We start from the raw sequence: 26,388 nt of genomic DNA, 5'->3' as shown, positions 1-26,388 counted from the left end.
GGGAAATTCCGCACATGGATTTTGTCCATTTCCTGGGCTATAGCCACATGCGGATCTGCAGCTAAATCCAGAGGAGAAAGGCTCAACATTTCTGCCATGGTTCTAAAGGCGGAATCTGCATGGAAAATTCCACATCGGATTCTACTATGTGAACTTACCCTAAGGTGCTCAGTGCCCAAGCCAGCAGGAGCAGCACAACATGACTTGAAAGTTAACTTTTTGTTGCTGTTTTTTTCCTCATAACGACTGGTTATATATTAATAGATGTAAGATAGTTTAGATTTTTGGCCTTCTGATGGATTTCTTTTTTCTTTTAACAGTAATGTAGCTGAATACTACTTGCCATCTTTAATTAGTGTTCTTGAGCGGAAAAAGATGAAGGTACGCTTTAAATCTGTTCAAAAGGGACATAACTGGGTGGTGGCAGGACAGGCAAGTCATAGTCATATGGGGATTTAGTTACATTGTGAAATTCCATGATGCGCCTTCTCCTTGTATTACTATTAGTTGATCATGTGCGCTCAACAAAGCCATTTATTAAAGAGGTTATTCAGTGAATACTTTTTTTCTAAACACAGTCAATACATTGAAGAAGTTATCCCACAAAAAGAAGGTATCCTCTATCCACAGCGCTTGTACTGGGTATCTCCAGTAGTCCAACTGAAATGAATGGAGCAGTAATGTGCATGTTTGACCAGTACTTCATTCATTCTGGTCCTGTGGAACCCCATTCTTGTGATCGGCGGAGGTCCCAGGACAATTAGTTTTTTTCATGGGACAAAGTCTTTAAAATAACAAGCTAACCTATACTTAACGTTTCAATTGCCTCACGGTTCTCTTTTCTAGGCAGCTGTTTATGTCTAAGCAGTTGACCACTGAGGCCATTCCCTGACCTGCGCATTGGTTCTAATGCTGAGGTCAATGATTGGTGGAACCGATCAAATCAAAAATATATAAAGAAAGTAGAGGTACAAAATTGACATTCTACTAGAAACGAAGAACTTGTAAAGCAATAAAAGTGTATGTGTCCACCGTGAAAATGAAAGAACAAACCTACTTTGTAAATCAAACTGAACACACTTTCCAAGTTCTCAGGGTCCTCTTAAAGTCTTACAAGCAGATTAATTGATTTCTTTTTGAAGTAGTTGACAAAACAATAAAACCAGCTTAAGAATATTTACAATGAAGGAAGATGAGTAAACAAACCAATGTACATACTATGCAGAGCAACAAACCTTTGAGGTTATCCCAACCCAATAGTACCGCAACCTCTGTTGATCTTTCCATGTTACTGCTGTTGATTCTTTGGGTGAAGTTGTACCAAACACCCTGAAAAACTAATGAAGCAGTAAAGATCATTTGATTCATCCATTACAATATAAAAAATACATTGCTGCCATGGTAAGAGTCACCTGCAAACAAAATCATTATCATATCGCTAGAAACCAGGCCCAAAAGGGTGTTAATGTTCTGTGGTCCTTGTGGAAGATAGCAAGGATCCTGCGAATGATAATGGCATGCCAATATTAGGTTTGGCAACATCACATTTAAGGTGTTTATTACTGAGAGTAGGATTGATCAACTAGAGTTTTAATGGAAAACTGAATAATCATTCACTTAAGGGATGGATTTTCTTCAAAAAATTCCTTTTTTGTTACCACAATTCTAAATGAACATCCGATACGTCATGAATAATTAGAGAGGTTCACATTGGTGAAGTCTCTAATTTCAGGCCATCACCGACTTCCAAAATACAAAGACTGTAGAGTGCCAAGTGTGAAACGCCTTGACATTGCTCAGAGGCTATAAGTGGAAATCTAACAAAACATTCCAAGAGACTGGCATCGGTTTGCCCTTTGCTTAGACTTCCAGTAACAGAGATGTAACCACAGGCTTTGCAAATGTTTTCTTCACACATAGATCTATGGCATATCAGAAGATCATGTTGGCTGGAATCCATTTTTGAACACAATGGCCAGCATGAATTAAGTTCTATGCATCACTTTTTTGGGTAGATTTTCAGTGGAAATACTGGTGTATACTGTGTATGTGATTTAATAAGTAATTTGCACCAAAGAAATGATTGGGTGTGCCACATTGACCACTTTATTAGCCAGCTGGGTGTGGATACTTCTGAGCTATATTTACGAAATGACGCTTTTCAGAAGTTGATGTATATTTAATAGAGATGAGCGAGCATACTCGATAAGGCAAACTACTCGAGTGAGTAGTGCCTTATTCAAGTACCTGCCCGCTTGTCTCTAAAGATTCGTCTGCCGGCGCGGGTGAGAGGTAAGTTGCGGCGGTGAGCAAGGGGGAGAGGGAGAGAGAGATCTCCCCTCCGTTCTTCCCCGCTCTCCCCCGCCCCCTGCCCGCACCCGAATCTTTAGAGACAAGCGGGCAGGTACTCGAATAAGGCACTACTCGCTCAAGTAGTTTGCCTTATCGAGTATGCTCGCTCATCTCTAATATGGAAACATTTCAAGTAATAGTTAGAGCTGTTTTCTGAAAGTTAAAAAAATATATACAGGCTGGGAATGGTTGAAGATAGAAAAATAAAGCATAGTCACCTCTTATAGTATGTATTTCTCAGTCCACCTTAGAAGCCTCAATTCCCACCACTTAAATCCCAGAAGAAGCTTCAGCAGTCACATGTCATTCATTATGTACATGACCACTTAAGCCAATCACTGGCTTCATTGGTTATATGCCATACATGGCAGTATCACCGCTGAAGCTGGTGATTGGCTAAGTGGGCATATGCATAATGCTGAAACTTCTTGCAGGATCAGAACAAGATCCTGCACTGAGCCAGGTGGACCATATAAGAGGTAACTATTCTTATTTTTTCTATTTTCAATCATTTCCCGCCTATGTTAATTTTTTTTCACTCCCAGAAAAGCCTTTTAATTTTTCGGTGCTCCTCAGTAAATATTTGAGTAGTTCTACTGGTTTTTAATACATTTTTAAATTGTTTATTGTATGGCAAAATTATAAAAGTTACTAAAAGTTAATGGTAGTTATTAGAGATGAGCGAGCACCAAAATGCTCGGGTGCTCGTTACTCGAGACGAATTTTTCGCGATGCTCGAGGGTTCGTTTCGAGTAACGAACCCCATTGAAGTCAATGGGCGACCCGAGCATTTTTGTATATCGCCGATGCTCGCTAAGGTTTTCATTTGTGAAAATCGGGGCAATTCAAGAAAGTGATGGGAACGACACAGCAACGGATAGGGCAGGCGAGGGGCTACATGTTGGGCTGCATCTCAAGTTCACAGGTCCCACTATTAAGCCACAATAGCGGCAAGAGTGGCCCCCCCAACAACTTTTACATCTGAAAAGCCCTCATTAGCAATGCATACCTTAGCTAAGCACTACACTACCTCCAACAAAGCACAATCACTGCCTGCATGACACTCCGCTGCCACTTCTCCTGGGTTACATGCTGGCCAACCCCCCCCCCTGCACGACCCAGTGTCCACAGCGCACACCAAGTTGTCCCTGCCCAGCCTTCAGCTGCCCTCATGCCACGCCACCCTCATGTCTATTTATAAGTGCGTCTGCCACAAGAAAAGCAGGCACACACTGCAGAGGGTTGGCACGGCTAGGCAGCGACCCTCTTTAAAAGTGGCGGGGCGATAGCCCACAATGCTGTACAGAAGCAATGAGAAATCCAATCCTGTGCCACCTCCATCTGGAGCTGCACACGTGGGCATAGCAATGGGGAACCTATGTGCCACACACTATTCATTCTGTTAAGGTGTCTGCATGCCCCAGTCAGACCGCGTTTTTTTATATATAGTCACAGGCAGGTACAACTCTGCAATGGGAATTCCGTGTGCACCCACAGCATGGGTGGCTTCCTGGAACCCACCGGCGGTACATAAAAATATCCCATTGCATTGCCCAACACAGCTGAGGTAGTAATGTCGTGCTTAATGCAGGTGGGCTTCGGCCCACACTGCATGCCCCAGTCAGACTGGGGTTCTTTAGAAGTGGAAATAGATGCATTTACAACTCCCTGTGGACCCACAGCATGGGTGGCTCCCTGGAACCCACTGGCGGTACATAAAAATATCCCATTGCATTGCCCATCACAGCTGAGGTAGTATTGTCATGTTTAATGCAGGTGGGCTTCGGCCCACACTGCATGCCCCAGTCAGACTGGGGTTCTTTAGAAGTGGACACAGATGCATTTACAACTCCCTGTGGACCCACAGCATGGGTGGCTCCCTGGAACCCACCGGCGGTACATAAATATATCCCATTGCAGTGCCCAACACAGCGGATGTAACGTCAGCTGTAATGCAGGTGGGCTAAAAATTAATTTGATTACACTGTAGGCAAGGGCCCACAAAAATTGCTGTATCAACAGTACTAATGTACCTCTGAAAAATTGCCCATGCCCAACCAAGAGGGCAGGTGAAACCCATTAATCGCTTTGGTTAATGTGGCTTAATTTGTAACTAGGCCTGGAGGCAGCCCAGTTAAAATAAAAATTGGTTGAGGTGAAAGTTTCAACGCTTTAATGAGCATTGAAACGTATAAAAATTGTTTAGAAAAATTATATGACTGAGCCTTGTGGGCCTAAGAAAAATTGCCCATTCGGCGTGATTATGTGAGGTTTCAGGAGGAGGAGCAGGAGGAGGAGGAGGAATATTATACACAGATAGATGAAGCAAAAAGGTCCCCGTTTTGGATGGTGATAGAGAACGATGCTTCCATCCGCGGGTGCAGCCTACGTATTGTTTAGGTATCGCTGCTGTCCGCTGGTGGAGAAGAGAAGTCTGGGGAAATCCAGGCTTTGTTCATCTTGATGAGTGTAAGCCTGTCAGCACTGTCGGTTGACAGGTGGGTACGCTTATCCGTGATGATTCCCCCAGCCACACTAAACACACTCTCTGACAAGACGCTAGCCGCAGAACAAGCAAGCACCTCCAGGGCATACAGCGCGAGTTCAGGCCACGTGTCCAGCTTCGACACCCAGTAGTTGTAGGGGGCAGAGGCGTCACCGAGGACGGTCGTGCGATCGGCTACGTACTCCCTCACCATCCTTTTACAGTGCTCCCGCCAACTCAGCCTTGACTGGGACCGGTGACACAGTCTTGCTGGGGAGCCATAAAGCTGTCAAAGGCCTTAGAGAGTGTTCCCCTGCCTGCGCTGTACATGCTGCCTGATCTCTGCGCCTCCCCTGCTACCTGGGCCGCGGAAATGCGCCTTCGGCCACTAGCGCTGTCGGATGGGAAGTTTACCATCAGTTTGTCCACCAGCGCCCTGTGGTATAGCATCATTCTCGAACCCATTTCCTCTTCGGGAATGAGAGTGCAAAGGCTCTCCTTATACCGTGGATCGAGCAGTGTGTACATCCAGTAATCCGTAGTGGCCAGAATGCGTGTAACGCGAGGGTCACGAGAAAGGCATCCTAACATGAAGTCAGCCATGTGTGCCAGGGTACCTGTATGCAACACATGGCTGTCCTCACTCGGAAGATAACTTTCAGGATCCTCCTCCTCTGGCCATACACGCTGAAAGGATGACAGGCAAGCAGCATCTGTCCCCTCAGCAGTGGGCCAAGCTGTCTCTTCCCCCTCCTCCTCATGCTCCTCCCCCTCCTCCTCAACGCGCTGAGATATAGACATGAGGTTGCTCTGACTATCCAGCGACATACTGTCTTCCCCCGCCTCCGTTTCTGATTCCAAAGCGTCTGCCTTTATGCTTTGCAGGGAACTTCTCAAGAGGCATAGCAGAGGAATGGTGACGCTAATGATTGCAGCATCCCCGCTCACCATCTGGGTAGACTCCTCAAATTTTCCAAGGACCTGGCAGATGTCTGCCAACCAGGCCCACTCTTCTGTAAATAATTAAGGAGGCTGACTCCCACTGCGCCGCGCAAGTTGGAGTTGGTATTCCACTATAGCTCTACGCTGCTCATAGAGTCTGGCCAACATGTGGAGCGTAGAGTTCCACTGTGTGGGCACGTCGCACAGCAGTCGGTGCACTGGCAGATTAAACCGATGTTGCAGGGTCCGCAGGGTGGCAGCGTGTGTGGGATTTGCGGAAATGTGCGCAGAGCTGGCGCACCTTTCCGAGCAGGTATGACAAGTGGGGGTAGCTTTTCAGAAAGCGCTGAACCACCAAATTAAAGACATGGGCCAGGCATGGCACGTGCGTGAGGCTGCCGAGCTGCAGAGCCGCCACCAGGTTACGGCCGTTGTCACACACGACCATGCCCGGTTGGAGGCTCAGCGGCGCAGGCCAGCGGTCGGTCTGCTCTGTCAGACCCTGCAGCAGTTCGTGGGCTGTGTGGCTCTTCTCTCCTAAGCTGAGTAGTTTCAGCACGGCCTGCTGACGCTTGCCCACCGCTGTGCTGCCACGCCGCGTGACACCGACTGCTGGCGACGTGCTGCTGCTGACACATCTTGATTGCGAGACAGAGGTTGCGTAGGAGGAGGGGGAGGGTTTAGTGGAGGAAGCATACACCGCCGCAGATACCACCACCGAGCTGGGGCACGCAATTCGGGGGGTGGGTAGGACGTGAGCGGTCCCAGGCTCTGACTCTGTCCCAGCCTTCACTAAATTCACCCAATGTGCCGTCAGGGAGATATAGTGGCCCTGCCCGCCTGTGCTTGTCCACGTGTCTGTTGTTAAGTGGACCTTGGCAGTAACCGCGTTGGTGAGGGCGCGTACAATGTTGCGGGAGACGTGGTCGTGCAGGGCTGGGACGGCAGCATCTCTAGGCTGATCAATTTTGCAATGTGCACGTTTAACGCTTGAGCGTGCGGGTGAGTGGCGTCGTACTTGCGCTTGCGCTCAAACTGTGGCGCTAGCGACGTCTGGACGCTACGCTGACAGACATTGCTGGACTGGGCCGAGGACAGCGGAGGTGAGGGTGTGGGTGCAGGCCAGGAGACGGTACTGCCTGTGTCCTCAGAGGGGGGTTGGATCTCAGTGGCACGTTGGGGCACAGGGGGAGAGGCAGTGGTGCAAACCGGAGGCGGTGAACGGGCATCGTCCCACCTTGTGGGGTGCTTGGCCATCATATGCCTGCGCATGCTGGTGATGGTGCCTCCCCAGCTGATCTTGGCGCGACAAAGGTTGCACACCACTGTTCGTCGGTCGTCAGGCGTCTCTGTGAAAAACTGCCACACCGTAGAGCACCTTGACCTCTGCAGGGTGGCATGGCGCGAGGGGGCGCTTTGGGAACCAGTTGGTGGATTATTCGGTCTGGCCCTGCCTCTACCCCTGGCCACCGCAGTGGCTCGGCCTGTGCCCACACCCTGACTTGGGCCTCCGCGTCCTCGCCCGCGTCCACGTTCTATAGGCCTACCCCTACCCCTCAGCATGGTGTATTAGCAGTAGTGCAGAAACAGAACGCTGTAATTAAATGTGCCGCTTATTGGCCTGTGGTTGGAGGCTGACTTCGTTTATGGAACCCCACGAAATAATTTGGCGCAAGCCTGCTGTAACACTTAGCTGGCTGCGTATTTATTTGGAGAAATACTACCCCCAGCAGACATGGACCCAGAACACTGAGCACAGTGACAGGCAGGCCAAATAGATTTTTTTCAAATATTTTTTTCAAAAGGACCACTGCGTATATTCAATCTATAATATGTCTTCTGGCCCTGCCTACACAATTCTGTCCCTGATGTGTTTGTCACGGAACTGCAGTGTTGCACTGTTATTAACTGCAACAGACCGGTGATTTCAGAGCCAGGAAATAATTTGGCGCAAGCCTGCTGTAACACTTAGCTGGCTGCGTATTTATTTGGAGAACTACTACCCCCAGCAGACACGGACCCAGAACACTGAGCACAGTGACAGGCAGGTCAAATAGATTTTTTTCAAATATTTTTTTCAAAAGGACCACTGCGTATATTCAATCTATAATATATGTCTTCTGGCCCTGCCTACACAATTCTGTCCCTGGAGTATTACTGCAGGGCGCAATGCTCTGCACGGCCGATATACCAAAAAAAAAAAAATGTGCAACACTGCTAAAAGCAGCCTCCACAGTACTGCACACGGTTAGATGTGGCCCTAAGAAGGACCGTTCGGGTGTTTGAAGCCTACACTAACTCCTAACACTCTCCCTATAGCAGCTCCAACACGATACCACTGTCCCTCAGCTATCTCACAACGCATCTGAGGCGAGCCGCGGGAGGGGCCGATTTTTATACTCGGGTGACACCTGATCTTCCCAGCCACTCACTGCAGGGGGTGGTATAGGGCTTGAACGTCGCAGGGGGAAGTTGTAATGCCTTCCCTGTCTTTCAATTGGCCAGAAAAGCGCGCTAACGTCTCAGAGAGGAAAGTGAAAGTAACCCGAACATCGCGTGGTACTCGTTACGAGTAACGAGCATCTCGAACACGCTAATACTCGAACGAGTATCAAGCTCGGACGAGTACGTTCGCTCATCTCTAGTAGTTATAGAAACAGGTAACACAGCCAGCCCTGCTGTGTCTGTAATCTCAGCCACCTTTGGATGCCACATACAGATAGGTATTCCCAACTCAGCCATGACTGTCTGAGATGGGAAGAACCCTTTAAATGTTACTTTTAAACATTACTGTGACACATCAGATAACAATATCACTTGCCAGCAGGTTCATGCTATTCTAGCCACATGTCATAGCGACAGGCTGCAGCGTTCAAAAGAGTTGTCCGGTTGTAAACTATTGATGTCTTACCCTTCGGATAAGTAATCAATATTAAATTGGAGGGTGTTTGTTGCTGGGGTCCACGGCCTATTAGCTGTTTACTATGTACTGAACTAAATTCTGCAAGAAGCAGACAGCTCCATTCTTACTGTAGTGGCCAACCTTGGTAGTGCAGGTCAAATTCCCATTGAAATGAATGGAAACTTTGCCTGCAAAACCAGCTTGTCCCCTGCAGTGTCTGCTTCCTACAGAAATCAGCTCAGTGTACAAGCATGTTGGCCTGGTAGGCAGTTGATCATCGGGGGTCCTAGGCAAGTATACTATTGATGACTTATCCTAAAGATAGGCCACCAATACTTTACAACCGGACAACCCCTTTGAGAAACAACAGAGAAAAAGAGCTGGACTTGTGTAAAAATGCCCGATGGTCAGTTCCCCTCTGGCTTTCTCCTGCACAGATAAGCTTGAAGAAAGGTCTCGCTCTTTATTTGAGTACAGGGAGAGATTTGTCAATCAGGCTTAATGAGGCGGGGTGAAGCTGTAGGAGTTGCACCAAGTAGATGCTTTTCCTCATGCCCAGCACCTTTTAAAATGATATTGTCTCTGAAATTCTGCAAAATGTCACAGTAAAGCAAGGTTCATTAGTATCAGGAAGCCTGAGGCTAGTTCATGCTGCTGTGGTTAGGGCATCTTGAATCTACTGACAAGTTCTCATTAAATAATGCTCCATCTTGGCGTTATATTAATGTATATGGGGTACAATAAGAGCCTTCAGGATTTCTACAGAAGAGGAGACTCATTGAAACAAACAATCAGGGACCAGCTTTTTGGGCACAAGTGTGCACATGCTTCTCCATGTGGCAGAACCTCAATACACAACGTATATAGACATGGTCAGAGGTTCATTTCTTAGACGACACAATAGAATTGAAGGAGAAGGTGCTGTAAGTGACCTTGGATCTAGAATTATTGTTAGTATCAAATGATGTTGTTTTTGTAAAGGCTCATGTACAGGTAAATATTATGGAGCCATAAGATCATAGTCTACCAATCTTCTGGATCCACGCTAACCAATCTTTCCTGAATTGGGGCAGGGTGTTTGTCTGGTGTGCAATCAGTTTTTCGTGGACACAGTTTAAGCTGACGATTTCTCGTATTTCTTCTATTGAGGGTATGTGCTTGGATCTCCAATTCCTCGCCAGTAAGTCTACCAATCTTCTGATAGCTTCTTCCAGCAGGATAATCCTCCATGTGCCAAAGGACTGGCCTCTAGTTGGTTTTAAAATACATGAAGCTAACATCAGACATCAATTTAATAGAGTAGTTTTCCAGTGTGAATTCTCAGTCGTTGATAAATCATTTTGTAAAGCTGTCATGTCTTCCAGAAGCAGAATGTCTAAGGAATGTTTCCATCACCATTGTCGAGTCGCTGCCAAGTAGAATTCTGTCTGTTCTACATGTGTTCAAGGTACTAAGAATATACTCACTGTCCAAAAAAAACCAGCCCCGAGAAGTTGTCGTTTTGCTACAGAACTTGGCATACAGTTATATCTCAGGCCAATATGTAAATGATGAGAGTTGTGATGAGATAAATGGTCTTGTCACCTGAGACCCTTCCTTGGCCTATAAAAAGAGTCTCATAGGTTACTTGTTTGTGTGACCTCTTCTTCTGCTTGTTTGGAGCTTGTTGATCACTAGACACCTCTACGACGCAGAGAAGAGATTTTGCCCAGTTAACAGAGTTTGAGAGGGGGCGCATTATTGGAATGCGAGAAGCTGGATGGTCATATCAATGAATTGCCCACATCTGGGCCATTCTGACCAGATGGTCAGGAGGTGTTGAGACCAGTGGATGTGTGAGGGCACACAAGGTGACCGGGCTCAGGACGCCCCCGAGAGACCACAAGTAGAGAGGATTGCCAGATCGTCCGACAAGCACAAGAAGCTCCAACTGTTTTGTTGTCTACCATAGAGAGAGAAATGGTGTCATCCTTACAGACCCCTGTATCTGTTGGAACCATTTCCAGGCACTTGGTCTCATATGGCTCATTATGTCCACTGCCTTTGACACCCACCCACCATCGCCTCAGACAAAACTGGACAGCTATAGAGGGCAACCAGGATGTCTTTAGTGACTAATCCATTTTTAACTGATGACAGCCATGCTCCTATCTGGAGACTTAGCGGTGAGTGCCTCAATCCTGCTTTTGCTGTGGAGCAGCACACTGTCACCTGCTGGTGTGATGTTCGCATAGGGAAGGTGGTGGTGGTGGTGGTGGGAAACGCATATGACAGTCAAGATACAAGGGACAATGACAGCTCAGCGATATGTTCAGGACATCCTGCAGCTACATGTGTTCCTCTAATGACGGCTTCTAAGAGGCATTTTCCAGCAAGAAGATGCTTGGCCCCTCTTCAAGCATTCAGTTTTCCACAATAAATTCCCCTTTTGCTCTGATATTGTAATAACTTACTTATAGCAATGTAACAATCACACAGAGAAAGTGTCATTTGATTCCAAAACTCCATCTAGGTGGTGGATTTTTATTCTTACAATGAGTCTAAGGAATCCCAGGCTTCAGGAACAAGTCCATTGTTGTCTGGTGGCATCATCAGCTTTTTTTTAAGCTACTCTTCATTTAACCCATATCTTTTTACATGTGTCCTCACATCCACTATGTCCCTATCACTACATTATCTCCACTGTTTTGCTATTCTTCCCTGAGAAGAATAGGTTGTATGGGAAATTCCTTTCAAAACAGTGTTTCGACAATTAGTGGAAGATCTGTTTTGGTGACGTTATAATTCTTAAGGTCCATTTAGAAAGGACGAATGTCGGGCAAACGATGCCCGACACTTTTCCCCACATACACTTGCTCCTGTGTTATTGCACGGGAGCTAGCATCGCTGGCTCGCTCACAGAGCAGCCAGCAGGGGGGGGGGGGGGGGGGGACGGACGGCTGTAGGAGATTTTACTCCTCGCTCTCCCCTGCCGCTCTCCATTGACTTAACATAGCGGCTGTTCATTACTGAACGACTGCTGTTTACACTAAGCAATCATCGTTCAGCTCATTGTCCATTGTTTATGCTGCATAAACGATGCATGATGAGCTGATAGCTCATCATTCAGTGTAATTAGCAGCCGTTCAGTATTGAACGGCCGCTATGTTATGTCAATGGAGAGGGGCGGAGGAGGGCGAGGAGCTCCATCACTGCCAATGGGTAAATTCTTTTAAAAAATATCCTTTAGGGCTCCTTCACACGAGCGTATGCATTTATATGTTCACCCATATGCACCGTATATTCGCATGAATGATTTTTTTCGTCATGACAGACTCCCTATCGTAATTGGCATATTTAACCCTTTGCAATCCAATTATGGATTCAGGGTTTCCTAGGGGGCTTTCTATATTATACAATGGCGCCATCTGCTGGCTAGAGCCAGTACTACGGTATGGGACATGCTGGAGAGGCCCCCGACAACAGAGCAGCCAGTAATATACAGTAAGAATACCCTGCTGGACGTCTTCCGACATTGGAGCTGTACAGCCTTCAATCAGAATGTCTTCAGACAGTGGATTTGAGAGGGTTAAAGCCATTTACACGGAGTGCTGCTGCGTGTATGTTAAAAAAAACACGCTGAAACGATGGCCAAAACAAATGTAGGTCCTATTTTTTCTTGCACAAATATTTTGCGCATACAAAACACGTTCGTCTGAAAGAAGCCATTGAAATCCAATGCTTTACATGTCCGCGTTTTATGTGCGACTTTTAAATGACTATTTACAGTTTACTATTTGCACAGAAATATTTTGACCAACTCCAATCGCTTTCACAATATATCATATTACTAAGTGGCACATTGCCCCACCAGAAACACTGCTACTAGAAATAATTCTAATAACTAGTCAGTACTAAATCACGAACTAAACAGATTTGCATGTTGGCTGACAAAGGCCGAAGTGGTTGGCTAGATGCCTGCTTATCACCTGATTGGAATTTTATGTCGTTAGTGAAGTCGTGGCTTACAGCAAATGATAGAAAACCTGTGAAATGTAATATGCATCTTTCCTGCTTGTTTGTTGTCTTATGACTTGTGTTTAGCGTGACAGTGCGTGAATATTGACTCTTGAATACAGTGCTACGTACTGGAAGGAAAGAGAATATCCTGTGTTTATTTTACTAACACCAAAAGCAATCAATACTATTAACGCACTACAATTGAGCAATGCATTTACGAAATATTGGACAGTGAAGTGATACCTTCTTGTAAGCAATGACTTATTTCCCAGTCCACCCAATTATTTAATATACAGATTAGGGTCAGTAAGTGCGTCCGTGTAAAATTGTAATAAGCCAAATACGTCAGAGGTTTCCATTTCATTAATTATGCACAGAAGGGATATTAGAAAAGTCACCTTTCTTTTGTCTCCTAATTTCCCACTAAGTTTCAGTGGCATATTTAGAAATTGCCTGTAGATGATGTTATATTTCATACGTGCCATTAGACTATTTAAGAATGTTCCTTTAAAAATGGCTCTAAACTAGAGATGAACTTTAAACGTATATGGTCCATGTTGTATATGGTAAAAGTCAGTCATGGCTTTTAGCTACATAGCCCAAAACGAAGAGTGATAATGTATATGAAGGTTAATTATTGTACATGACATTAAAAGGTTACACTGAATGGCACTTTTATTAGAGATCCCGACTCTTTTTTAAATTGGAGCGTCCCTGTATGGAAATTACACATGAGACCCCCAGAGTGCTGCAAAAAATCAAGTGAGCACATTTTCAATGGATCAGTTACAGTGTGAATCCACATTTGAATGGAAAAACTAAGCTATTCGAGAAATGTCTAATATGGCCAGGTCATCGGTGGTAGAATAGTCAGGACCAGGATTTCAAAAACTACCCATCTTGTGGGGTTATCTGATGCAATAGTGTCAAGAGTATACCGAGAATGGTGAGATCAAGAAGAAGCATTCAACAAAAAGGGATTGTGTAGACAGGAACAACCTGTTGACAAAAAAAGTCAAATAAGGATGTCCAGAATCATTCTGGCGAACATGTGATTCATAATCAAGCAAATTGCAGCCGAATAAAACACTGGCGCTCCAAGTAACATGTCTGAATGCACAATTCATCGTTATTTAGCACAGCTATAACAACAGACGACCAGTTCCAGTGTCATTGCAGTATAAGGGCTCAGTCAGACGAGCGTTTTCTTTTTTGCGCAACCATATGTGCAAAAAAAGCACTACACACATTAGCAAAATGCGCATGACCTTGGCTCCGTGCCCATTGCTTTCAATGGGGCCAGTGCTACAGCTGTCAGACCCACTGAAAGCAATGGAATGCAGGCAACCCCTGCAGTGATTTTCGGAGAAGGGCTTGAAATTTAAGCACTTCCCTGAAAATCATCCCTGGCTGCTGTAAAAAATAAAAAAATATATATACTCACCTCTCCGATGCTGTTGGGGCTCCGGCACGTGTTCTCTCTTCTGAACCGGTACTGTACTGAAGCACTTTCAGCTGGGGATTTAAAACTCCCCGCCTCCTGAAAGGGCTGTGTCTGATTGGCTGATAGCTCAGCCATTCATTGAATGACAGCTGAGCACTGCCTGTGATTGATCACAGTGCTCAGCCAATCACTGTGTGTTTGCTGTTTCCCTGTTTCACTGCCAAATAAATAAGCCACAATTCCTATGAGGCACGATAGGTGAGAACAGTAGGCCACACAGTATAGCTTGTATATTTGTGCACTGTCCATGTTTGGTACAGCGTAATTTAATTGCACCAATCCCACTGCTAGCTGCTTAAGATCTGCTAATAATACATAGTGGTCGGACTGGCAACTTGAATGATGCCTGAGGCCACAAAGAAGTAATATTCCACATGTAACGCGTCTGTGTGCTTGGCAGCTATATATACATAAACAGCAGCAGAAATCTGCCCTCTCCCCATGTACACACCACGTTTCGTATAGGTATAGAAACATGAGGCCGCTTCTTTCTCTGGTCCCTCCAACAGAACCCCGTTTAAGTTCACACCCTCTGAAGCGTAGAGGTATGTATGAAGAAAGGTGGCGGGACGACCTCTCTTCATGCAGCGCGGGGGTCAGCTGTTTATTACAGCTGACCCCCTGGAGCAATAGCTGCTATCGGCCCGGGGGCCGATTGCAGCTATTAACCCTTTAAATGCCGCTGTCAATTTTGACAGCAGCATTTAAATCCCCCGAACGATTTTCGGGGGTCCCGTACGCCCGACCCACGGTCAGATAGGGGGAGCCATGCAGGTGTCATGGCAGCCGGGGCATTCTGAAAGGACCTAGAGCTGCCTTAGGAGACTGCCTATCAAGCCATCCCTGTCGGGTGGCTTGATAGGCTGCCTGTCAGATTGCAGTATGACATAATGCTGTAGCATTATACTGCCGGAGGGATCAAAGCATCGCATGTTGTAGTCCCCCAGGGGGGCTTAAAAGTAAAGTAAAAAAAAAAATCTATAAAGTTTTTTTTTAATTATAAAAAGATAAAAAAGTATTAAAAAGTTGAAATCACCCCCCTTTGCCATATCTATAATTAAAAAATCTAAATCATAAAAAAAAAATACATATTTGGTATCCGTAAAAGTCCGACCTATCAAAGTAGCACATTATTTACCCTGCAGAGTGAACATTGCCTGAAAAAAAAAATAAAGAACGCCAGAAATGAACTTTTTCAGTCACCCTGTCTCCCAGAAAGAAACGCAATAAAAAGTGATCAAAAAGTTGTATGTATTCCGAATTGGTACTATCAGAAACTACAGGTCATCAAGCAAAAAATGAGCCCTTGCTCAACTACGTCGACGGAAAAATAAAAAAGTTATTGCGCACAGAAGATGACCGCAGAAAATAATTGAAAAAAATTAAATGTCTTTGAAAAAAAAAAGTAGTATAGTAAAAAAAAAAAAACATACAAGTTTGATATCGTAGCAATCGTACTGACCCATAGAATAAAGTTATCATGTCATTTCTGTTTTTTTACTCATTTTACTCCACTTAGAATTTTTTTAATGTTTTCAGTACATTTGATGGTACTTTAAATAGCACTATTGAAAACTAAAACGCAAAAAAAAGCCCTCATACAGCGATGTTGATGGTTAAATAAAGGAGGTACAATTTTTTTAAAGGGGGAGGAAAAAACGAAAATGGAAAAAAAAGGGGCCGCGTCATTAAGGGCTTAAGCCCTAAGAGAGATGGTGGTAGGCAGCAGAATGTCTTCTAATTCCTATGTGCAGTATATGGGAGACATCAAAGCTTCAAGTCTCTATCGAACTCTGGGAAAACTGAGAATTAAGTATAAAGTCTCCACGGTGGAAAACTGCTAAACTGGCCCCACCTCCCAGAAAAGTCACATAGTGGTCAGAAATAGTGTTACTCCTCATGTACAAACGTGACAGCTTATTCTGAAAAGTCACCTGAAAGTTTAGGCATGCTTTAATTTGTATACAGAATGCACACATTACGATCTTACAAGTGCAGAATGACTTGTGGGATGTGAGTTGCTGCATTCTATTTCTCACATGTATATCATTTCTTCATGTATGAATCATTTCAATATTTGCCATGTCAACTTTCCTTTTCTTCTTGCCTCAAAGTCATTGAAGTGAGGAAGGGGCTTGGAAAATAACATACATTGTTATAAGGGTTGTAGCAGAATTAACAGGATAGATGATAAAAGTCTGATAGGTGGGGGTCTCACTGTTGACACCTTCACCGATCTCCAGAACATGGGACTCATGTCTCCCTTTTCTCATAAGCCACAGAGATGTCACACTGAATGGAGTGATGGCCACTCCATTACTTTCAAATGGGCCAGAAGGAAATAGAAGTGAGCTTGTACTTTACTATCTTCAGTAGTCCTATTGAAAATGAATGGAAAGGCAAGTGTACTGCGTATGACCATGTATCTAACGCATGCGGTAATGCGCAGTGTGACTGTCTTTTTTTAAAATTCCCCACTCTGTTCATAGCGGGGTTGCATATGAATCTTCACCCATACACAATGTATTGCATATGGAGAGCATTGCGTACGCTGCCGATAGAAAAGAATGGGGCTTACACTGCATGGTACGTGGCACAATAGAGTATGCTGCGATCTGGTTCTAGCACGTATCTACTTACAGTGTTAACACGCGCTTGTGAATGGATCAATGAAACTCCATTTAGTTTGATTGACTGTGTGTCACGTGGCCGTGCATCGTGTGCTAACACGGAATAAAAACACGCCCGCAGACATGAGACCTTATTTATTCTTTCATTTTAGGGTTAGTTCACATCAATGTCAGAGGTTTCTTTCGGAACCTTTGTCACTGATTTCTGCCACAAAACAGGACACAATAGTGTGCAATTTAACACTGTAAATTGCAACCAGAAATCAAACAGACTCCATCATAAGACAAAACCGAACGGTGCAGGAGCAGAACTATCTAACACTGATGTGAATGACCCTCTATTCATTTTTTATCTACAATGTACTGTCATTTGTCAGCTACCTTCCTATTCTTGATGTGCCGATGCAATGACTTTGATGTATATTGCCTATTGAAATAAATGGGAGCTTGGCCTGCAATACCAGGTGTGCCCACTGCAGTGAGAACGGAGCTGTCTGCTTCCTGCAAAAATCAGCTTTGTGCACAAGAGCAATTGCCAGGCAAACAGCTGATAGATGGTCCGTTCTGAGGATAAGCCATAAAAAGTTTACAACTTGATAACCCCTTTAACTATTGATGACCTGTCCTGAGAACAGTATTTGCTCAGAAAACCCCTTTAAAAAGGCTGTCTACTTCTACATGATTGATGACCCATCATCAATAGCTGAGCCATAGGAGTCTGCCGCCCAGGACCCTAGCTGCTTCTGGTGACTCGGCATGTATGGAGGTGTAAGCAGATGGCTGTGTACGCATTGCAGTGGCACGGGTTCGTAATGCAGACGCTGTTCCCATTGATTTAATAGGGAACAGCGCCTGTATACCAACCTGGACTGCTGCAATGTGTACAGAGCTACTGTTTATGCTTCCTGCGCTCACACTGACAGCTGCTGGGAGATTAGTTGGGGTCCCAAGCAGCAGAATCCCACTGATCATCATAGTGTAGAGGTGGACAAACCCTTTAAATATCTCAGATGAAAATACCCCTTTAATTTTTATGGCTTATTGACAGTATAAATCATAAATGTCTCCGCTACCCGGATGGACCCTCCAGAGAGGAGGGCGAAGTTATTCAGCAATCTCTTTTCGAACCTGTCATATGGAGGGAACACTGGGGATGGTCTTCTAAGAAATCGCTGCACTATAGGGTCCACAATCTTATTACCGTATATACCGGCGTACAAGGCGACGGGGCATATAAGACGACCCCCCAACTGTCACCTTATACGCCGGTATTCAGTGGAGAAAAAAAAAAAAATTTTATTACTCACCTCCCCCGGCGTCCTGTCGCGCTCCGGCAGGATGTCGCTCGCTCCTCGTCCCCGCCGCAGCATAGCTTTCTGAATGTGGGGCTTGAAATCCCCGCTTCCAGAAAGCTAATACACACGCCGGCAGCCATGACATCATTGAATGGCTGTGATTGGCTAAAGCACACGTGGGTTCAGCCAATCACACTATTCAATGACATCATTGAATGGGTGTGATTGCTAACGCGTGCGCCTTCAGCCAATCACAGCCATTCAATGATGTCATTGAATAGTGTGATTGGCTGAAGCCACGTGTGCTTTAGCCAATCACAGCCATTCAATGCTGTCATGGCTGCCGGCGTGTGTATTAGCTTTCTGGAAGCGGGGATTTCAAGCCCCGCATTCAGAAAGCTATGCTGCGGCGGGGACGAGGAGCGAGCGACAGCCTGCCGGAGCGAGCGACATCCTGCCGGAGCGCGACAGGACGCCGTGGGAGGTGAGTAATAAAATTTTTTTTTTTTACACTTTTTTTTTTTTGTATTACCGGCGCATAAGACGACCCCCGACTGCAGAGCAGATTTTTCGGGGTTCAAAAGTCGTCTTATACGCCGGTATATACGGTACTCCTCGGACTACAGAGTTTCTATGTTTGCAAATGTTTATGTGGCTGCTAATATAGAACTTCGCTTGTATTTGTGGTCTGAACAGTATTTCTGTCATATCTCTACAGGTCGGAATGAGAAGGGAGAACACACCAGCTGGAAGTCACAAGGCTGGGCTGCCCGGGCCGTCCAGCATGACATGGACCACTTGCATGGAGTCCTTTATATTGATAAAATGTTTCCTCTGACCTGTGTGAACATTAACTGCATATAAGTAAATAGAGTGTTTCCCTTGGCACTAATACTGTTCTGCAGCACCTCAATGACAGATGTAAGCTGCCCTCTAGTGGTAAGAGGGATCAGTACAGTTCCTGAACAATAAGGAATTAGTACAGTAAGATTGGATTAAGGATGGGGAACATTCTTCTAATGGATTCCCCATATCGGTAACTGGGAAAGGAAATCCTCATATCGTCCTCTATCTATTCTACATGTTCTCATAAGCCCTGTGATGGGCGGATGGAGACTGTAGTAAAAAGATTGTCCCTTGTCCTGATTTCAGCCACTGAAGTGCCATTTTATTAAAGTGTAAGATCACTTAACCCCTTAAGGACACGGCATTTCACCCCCATTAACCCCCATTTTCAGTACTACCTATATAATGTACTGAAAAAACTTTTAAAAAAGTCTAACTGGAGTGAAATGGAAAAGAAACCTAAACTCCACAATCTTTGGGTGCGTCTTGTTTCTACGGCGTACACACTACAACCAAAATGATCTGATTAGAGATGAGCGAACGTATTCGTCCGAGCTTGATATTCGTGCGAATATTAGGGTGTTCGGGATGTTCGTTATTCATAACGAACACCATGCGGTGTTCTGGTTATTTTCACTTCCTTCCCTGAGACGTTAGTGCGCTTTTCTGGCCAATTGAAAGACAGGGAAGGCATTACAACTTCCCCCTGTGACGTTCAAGCCCTATACCACCCCCCTGCTGTGAGTGGCTGGGGCGATCAGATGTCACCCGAATATAAAAGTCGGCCCCTCCCGCGGCTCGCCTCAGATGCCTTGTGAGTTAGATGAGGGACAGTGCTGCTGGTACTGGAGCTGCTGTAGGGAGAGAAATAGCAGTTAGTGTAGGCTTCAAGACCCCCCAAAGGTCCTTATTAGGGCCACTGATAGCTGTGTGTTGGCTGCTGTTAGCAGTGCCTTTTTTTTTTTCTTCTCAAACTCGCCTCTGCAGAGCGTTGCACCCGGCATTAGGGACAGAAGTGTTGGATAGGCAGGGAGAGTGTTAGGAGTGAGTGTAGCCTTCAAGAACCTCAACGGTCCTTTCTAGGGCCATATTTAACCGTGTGCAGTACTGTGCTGGCTGCTGTTAGCTGTGCAGCATTTTTTTTTCTTCTCAAAATCGCCTCTGCAGAGCATTGCACCCTCCATTGATACTACAGGGAAAGAATTGTGTAGGCAGGGCCACAACACAGTTATTATTCATTGAATATACGCAGTGGGTCCTTTTGGTGTAAAAAAAGGCAAACAAAATCTATTTGTCCTGCCTCTGTCCGTCCTAAGGGCTGTGGACACGTGTGAGCTGCGTGTACAACGTTAAAAAATCAGACGCACCCAGCTACGGTTTACTGCTGGCTTCGCCATTTGCTTTCCTTAATTGGGAAAAAAATACCTGCTCTGCCAGAGTTAATAACTCTGCTACCCTCACGTTCTGTGACACATTAGCAGGGACACAGCACAGTTATTAAACTTCTCATGTTCATTGAATATACGCAGTGCTGCCTTTTGGTGTAAAAAAAGGGAAACGAAATCTATTTGTCCTGCCTCTGTCCGTCCTAAGGGCTGTGGACACGTGTGAGCTGCGTGTACAACGTTAAAAAATCAGACGCACCCAGCTACGGTTTACTGCTGGCTTCGCCATTTGCTTTCCTTAATTGGGAAAAAAATACCTGCTCTGCCAGAGTTAATAACTCTGCTACCCTCAAGTTCTGTGACACATTAGCAGGGACACAGCACAGTTATTAAACTTAGATTATTCATTCACTAGAGGCAGTGGGGCCTTTCGTTTTCAAAAAAGGGAAAAAATTATATTTGGCCTGCAGTCTTGCGCCAATTTATTTCCTGCCTGTGAAATCAAATCACTGCTAATACAGCATGCTGAGGGGTAGGGGTAGGCCTAGAGGACGTGGACGCGGCCGAGGACGCGGAGGGCCAAGTCAGGGTGTGGGCACAGGCCGAGCTCCTGATCCAGGTGTGTCGCAGCCGACTGCTGCGCGATTAGGAGAGAGGCACGTTTCTGGCGTCCCCACATTCATCGCCCAATTAATGGGTCCACGCGGGAGACGGTTATTAGAAAATGAGCAGTGTGAGCAGGTCCTGTCCTGGATGGCAGAAAGTGCTTCGAGCAACCTATCGTCCACCCGCAGTTCTGCGCCGTCCACTGCTGCAAATCAGAATCCTCTGTCTGCTGCTCCTCCTTCCTCCCAGCCTCCTCACTCCACTACAATGACACCTGCTCAGGAGCGGGAACACTCCCAGGAACTGTTCTTGGGCCCCTGCTTAGATTGGGCAGGAGTGGTTCCTCTCCCACCAGAGGAGTTTATCGTCACTGATGCCCAACCATTCGAATGTTCCCGGGGTCCGGGGGAAGAGGCTGGGGACTTCCGCCAACTGTCTCAAGAAGTTTCTGTGGGTGAGGAGGACGATGACGATGAGACACAGTTGTCTTGCAGTGAGGTAGTAGTAAGGGCAGTAAGTCCAAGGGAGCAGCGCACAGAGGATTCGGAGGAAGAGCAGCAGGACGATGAGGTGACTGACCCCACCTGGTGTGCAACGCCTACACAGGACAGGTCTTCAGAGGTGGAGGCAAGGGCAGCAGCAGGGCAGGTTGCAAGAGGCAGTGCGGTGGCCAGGGGTAGAGGCAGGGCCAGACCGAATAATCCACCAACTGTTTCCCAAAGCGCACCCTCGCGCCATGCCACCCTGCAGAGGCCGAGGTGCTCTAAGGTCTGGCAGTTTTTCACAGAGACGCCTGACGACCGACGAACAGTGGTGTGCAACCTTTGTCGCGCAAAGCTCAGCCGGGGAGCCAACACCAACAGCCTCACCACCACCAGCATGCGCAGACATATGATGGCCAAGCACCCCACAAGGTGGGACGAAGGCCGTTCACCGCCTCCGGTTTGCACCCCTGCCTCTCCCCCTGTGCCCCAACCTGCCACTGAGATGCAACCCCCCTCTCAGGACACGGGCACTGCCGCCTCATGGCCTGCACCCACACCCTCACCTCCGCTGTCCTCGGCCCCATCCACCAGTGTAGTTCAGCGCACCGTCCAGCCGTCGCTTGCGCAACTGTTGGAGCGCAAGCGCAAGTACGCCGCCACGCACCCGCACGCTCAAACGTTAACCGTCCGCATAGCAAAATTCATCAGCCTTGAGATGCTGCCGTATAGGGTTGTGGAAACGGAGTCCTTCAAAAGTATCATGGAGGCGGCGGCCCCGCGCTACTCAGTTCCCAGTCGCCACTACTTTTCCCGATGTGCCGTCCCAGCCCTGCACGACCACGTCTCCCGCAACATTGTACGCGCCCTCACCAACGCGGTTACTGCCACGGTCCACTTAACAACGGACACGTGGACAAGCACAGGCGGGCAGGGCCACTACATCTCCCTGACGGCACATTAGGTGAATTTAGTGGAGGCTGGGACAGAGTCAGAGCCTGGGACCGCTCACGTCCTACCCACCCCCAGAATTGCGGGCCCCAGCTCGGTGGTGGTATCTGCGGAGGTGTATGCTTCCTCCACTAAAGCACCCTCCTCCTCCTCCTCCTCCGCAACTTCTGTCTCGCAATCAAGATGTGTTAGCAGCAGCATGTCGCCAGCAGTCGGTGTCGCCAGCAGTCGGTGTCGCGCGGTGTGGCAGCACAGTGGTGGGCAAGCGTCAGCAGGCCGTGCTGAAACTACTCAGCTTAGGAGATAAGAGGCACACGGCCCACGAACTGCTGCAGGGTCTGACAGAGCAGACCGACCGCTGGCTTGCGCCGCTGAGCCTCCAACCGGGCATGGTCGTGTGTGACAACGGCCGTAACCTGGTGGCGGCTCTGCAGCTTGGCAGCCTCACGCACGTGCCATGCCTGGCCCACGTCTTTAATTTGGTGGTTCAGTGCTTTCTGAAAAGCTACCCACGCTTGTCAGACCTGCTCGTAAAGGCGCGCCGGCTCTGCGCACATTTCCGCAAGTCCCACACGGACGCTGCCACCCTTCAACATCGCTTTAAGCTGCCAGTGCACCGACTGCTGTGCGACGTGCCCACACGGTGGAACTCTACGCTCCACATGTTGGCCAGGCTCTATGAACAGCGTAGAGCTATAGTCGAATTCCAACTCCAACATGGGCGGCGTAGTGGGAGTCAGCCTCCTCAATTCTTTTCAGAAGAGTGGGCCTGGTTGGCAGACATCTGCCATGTCCTTGGTAATTTTGAGGAGTCTACCCAGGTGGTGAGCGGCGATGCTACAATCATTAGCGTCACCATTCCTCTGCTATGCATCTTGAGAAATTCCCTGCAAAGCATAAAGGCAGATGCTTTGCGCTCGGAAACGGGGGCGGTGGAAGACAGTATGTCGCTGGATAGTCAGAGCACCCTCCTGTCTATTTCTCAGCGCGTACAGGAGGAGGAGGAGGAGCATGAGGAGGATGAGGAGGAGGGGGAAGAGACAGCTTGGCCCGCTGCTGACGGTACACCGGCTGATTGCCTGTCATCCTTTCAGCGTGTATGGCCTGAGGAGGAGGAGGAGGAGGAGGAGGAGGATCCTGAAAGTGATCTTCCTAGTGAAGACAGCCATGTGTTGCGTACAGGTACCCTGGCACACATGGCTGACTTCATGTTAGGATGCCTTTCTCGTGACCCTCGCGTTGCACGCATTCTGGCCTCTACGGATTACTGGGTGTACACACTGCTCGACCCACGCTATAAGGAGAACCTGCCCACTCTCATTCCCGAAGAGGAAAGGGGTTAGAGAGTGTTGCTATACCACAGGACCCTTGCGGACAAGCTGATGGTAAAATTCCCAGCCGACAGCGCTAGTGGCAGAAGGCGCAGTACCGAGGGCAAGGTAGCAGGGGAGGTGCGGAGATCGAGCAGCATGTACATCCCAGGCAGTGCAACAGTCTTTAAGGGCCTGGACAGCTTTATGGCTCCCCACCAAGACTGTGTCACCGCTCCCCAGTCAAGGCTGAGTCGGCGGGAGCACTGTAAAAGGATGGTGAGGGAGTACGTAGCCGATCGCACGACCGTCCTCCGTGACGCCTCTGCCACCTACAACTACTGGGTGTCGAAGCTGGACACGTGGCCTGAACTAGCGCTGTATGCCCTGGAGGTGCTTGCTTGTCCTGCGGCTAGCGTCTTGTCGGAGAGGGTGTTTAGTGCGGCTGGGGGAATCATCACAGATAAGCGTACCCGCCTGTCAACCGACAGTGCCGACAGGCTAACACTCATCAAGATGAACAAAGCCTGGATTTCGCCAGACTTCTCTTCTCCACCAGCGGACAGCAAGGATACGTAAGCAATACGTAGGCTGCACCCGCGGATGGAAGCTACGTTCTCTCTCACCATCCAAAACGGGGACATTTCTGCTTCATCAATCTGTGTCTAATATTCCTCCTCCTCCTCCTGCTCCTCCTCCTGCAACCTCACGTAATCACGCTGAACGGGCAATTTTTCTTAGGGCCACAAGGCTCACTCAAATAATTTTTCTGAACAATTTTTAAAAGTTTCAATGCGCTTAAAAGCGTTGGAACTTTAACTTGAACCAATTTTTCGTTACACTGGGCTGCCTCCAGGCCTAGTTACCACTTAAGCCACATTAACCAAAGCGATTAATGGGTTTCACCTGCCCTCTTGGCTGGCCATGGCCAATTTTTTGGATGTACATTAGTACTGTTGATACAGCAATTTTTGTGGGCCCTCGCCTACAGTGTAATCAAATGAATTTTTAGCCCACCTGCATTACAGCTGACGTTACCTCAGCTGTGTTGGGCAATGCAATGGGATATTTCTATGTACCGCCGGTGGCTTCCTGGCACCCACCCATGCTGTAGGTGCACACGGAGTTTTTACTACATCTGTACACTTGAAAAGAACCCCAGTCAGACTGGGGCATGCAGTGTGGGCCGAAGCCCACCTGCATTAAGCACGACATTACTACCTCAGCTGTGTTGGGCAATGCAATGGGATATTTTTGTGTACCGGCGGTGGGTTCCAGGGAGCCACCCATGCTGTAGGTGCACACGGAGTTTTTACTACATCTGTACACTTGAAAAGAACCCCAGTCTGACTGGGGCATGCAGTGTGGGCCGAAGCCCACCTGCATTAAGCACGACATTACTACCTCAGCTGTGTTGGGCAATGCAATGGGATATTTCTGTGTACCGCCGGTGGCTTCCTGGCACCCACCCATGCTGTGGTTCCACAGGGAATTATAAATGCATCTGTTTCCACTTGTAAAGAACCCCAGTCTGACTGGGGCATACAGTGTGGGCCGAAGCCCACCTGTATTATGCACGACATTACTACCTCAGCTGTGTTGGGCAATGCAATGGGATATTTTTGTGTACCGCCGGTGGGTTCCAGGGAGCCACCCATGCTGTGGGTCCACAGGGACTTCACAATAGGGAGTTGTACCTGCCTGTGTCTATGAATTAAAAACCGCGGTCTGACTGGGGCATGCAGACACCTTGACAGAATGAATAGTGTGTGGCACATAGGTTCCCCATTGCTATGCCCACGTGTGCAGCTCCTGATGGCGGTGGCACAGGATTCTATTTCTCATTGCTTCTGTACAGCATTGTGGGCTATCGCCCCGCCACTTTTAAAGAGGGTCGCTGCCTAGCCGTGCCAACCTCTGCAGTGTGTGCCTGCGGTCCCTCGTCATGGCAGACGCACTTCTAAATAGACATGAGGGTGGTGTGGCATGAGGGCAGCTGAAGGCTGCACAGGGACAACTTGGTGTGCGCTGTGGGGGGGAGGGGGGGCGGTTGGGCAGCATGTAACCCAGGAGAAGTGGCAGTGGAGTGTCATGCAGGCAGTGATTGTGCTTTGTTGGAGGTAGTGTGGTGCTTAGCAAAGGTATGCCATGCTAATGAGGGCTTTTCAGAAGTAAAAGTTGTTGGGAGGGGGGGGGGGCCCACTCTTGCCGGTATTGTGGCTTAATAGTGGGACCTGTGAACTTGAGATGCAGCCCAACATGTAGCCCCTCGCCTGCCCTATCCGTTGCTGTGTCGTTTCCATCACTTTCTTGAATTGCCCAGATTTTCACACATGAAAACCTTAGCGAGCATCGGCGAAATACAAAAATGCTCCGGTCGCCCATTGACTTCAATGGGGTTCGTTATTCGAAACGAACCCTCGAACATCGCGGGAAGTTCGTTTCGAATAACGAACACCCGAGCATTTTGGTGTTCGCTCATCTCTAGATCTGATAACTTTATTTGAAGGGTCAGTACGATTACTACGATACTAAATGTCCTTTTTTCCCCCAAAGAAATTTAATTTTTAAAAATTATTCTCTGCCGCCATCTTCTGACAGCCATAACTTTTTTTATTTTTCCGTCGACATAGTTGTGCGAGGGCTCATTTTGTGCGGGATGTCCTGTAGTTTCTGTCGGTGCCATTTTGGAATACATA

At 47.3% G+C, this 26,388-nt stretch overlaps 1 protein-coding gene across 1 annotated transcript in view; it reads right to left on the bottom strand.

Moving 5' to 3' along the window:
• Positions 1 to 26,388, bottom strand: part of LOC136581731 (mucin-5B-like) — a 147,540-nt gene that overhangs the window by 5,389 nt on the left and 115,763 nt on the right. The window contains exon 35 of the mRNA XM_066582355.1: positions 1,236 to 1,337. Within this exon, the coding sequence (XP_066438452.1) occupies positions 1,236 to 1,337 (102 nt within the window). The remainder of the gene's footprint in view (positions 1 to 1,235; positions 1,338 to 26,388) is intronic.

Source organism: Eleutherodactylus coqui, chromosome 11, assembly GCF_035609145.1.
Source record: "Eleutherodactylus coqui strain aEleCoq1 chromosome 11, aEleCoq1.hap1, whole genome shotgun sequence".
Classification (NCBI taxonomy): Eukaryota; Metazoa; Chordata; class Amphibia; order Anura; family Eleutherodactylidae; genus Eleutherodactylus; species Eleutherodactylus coqui.
This window is presented reverse-complemented; position numbering and strand designations above follow the sequence as displayed.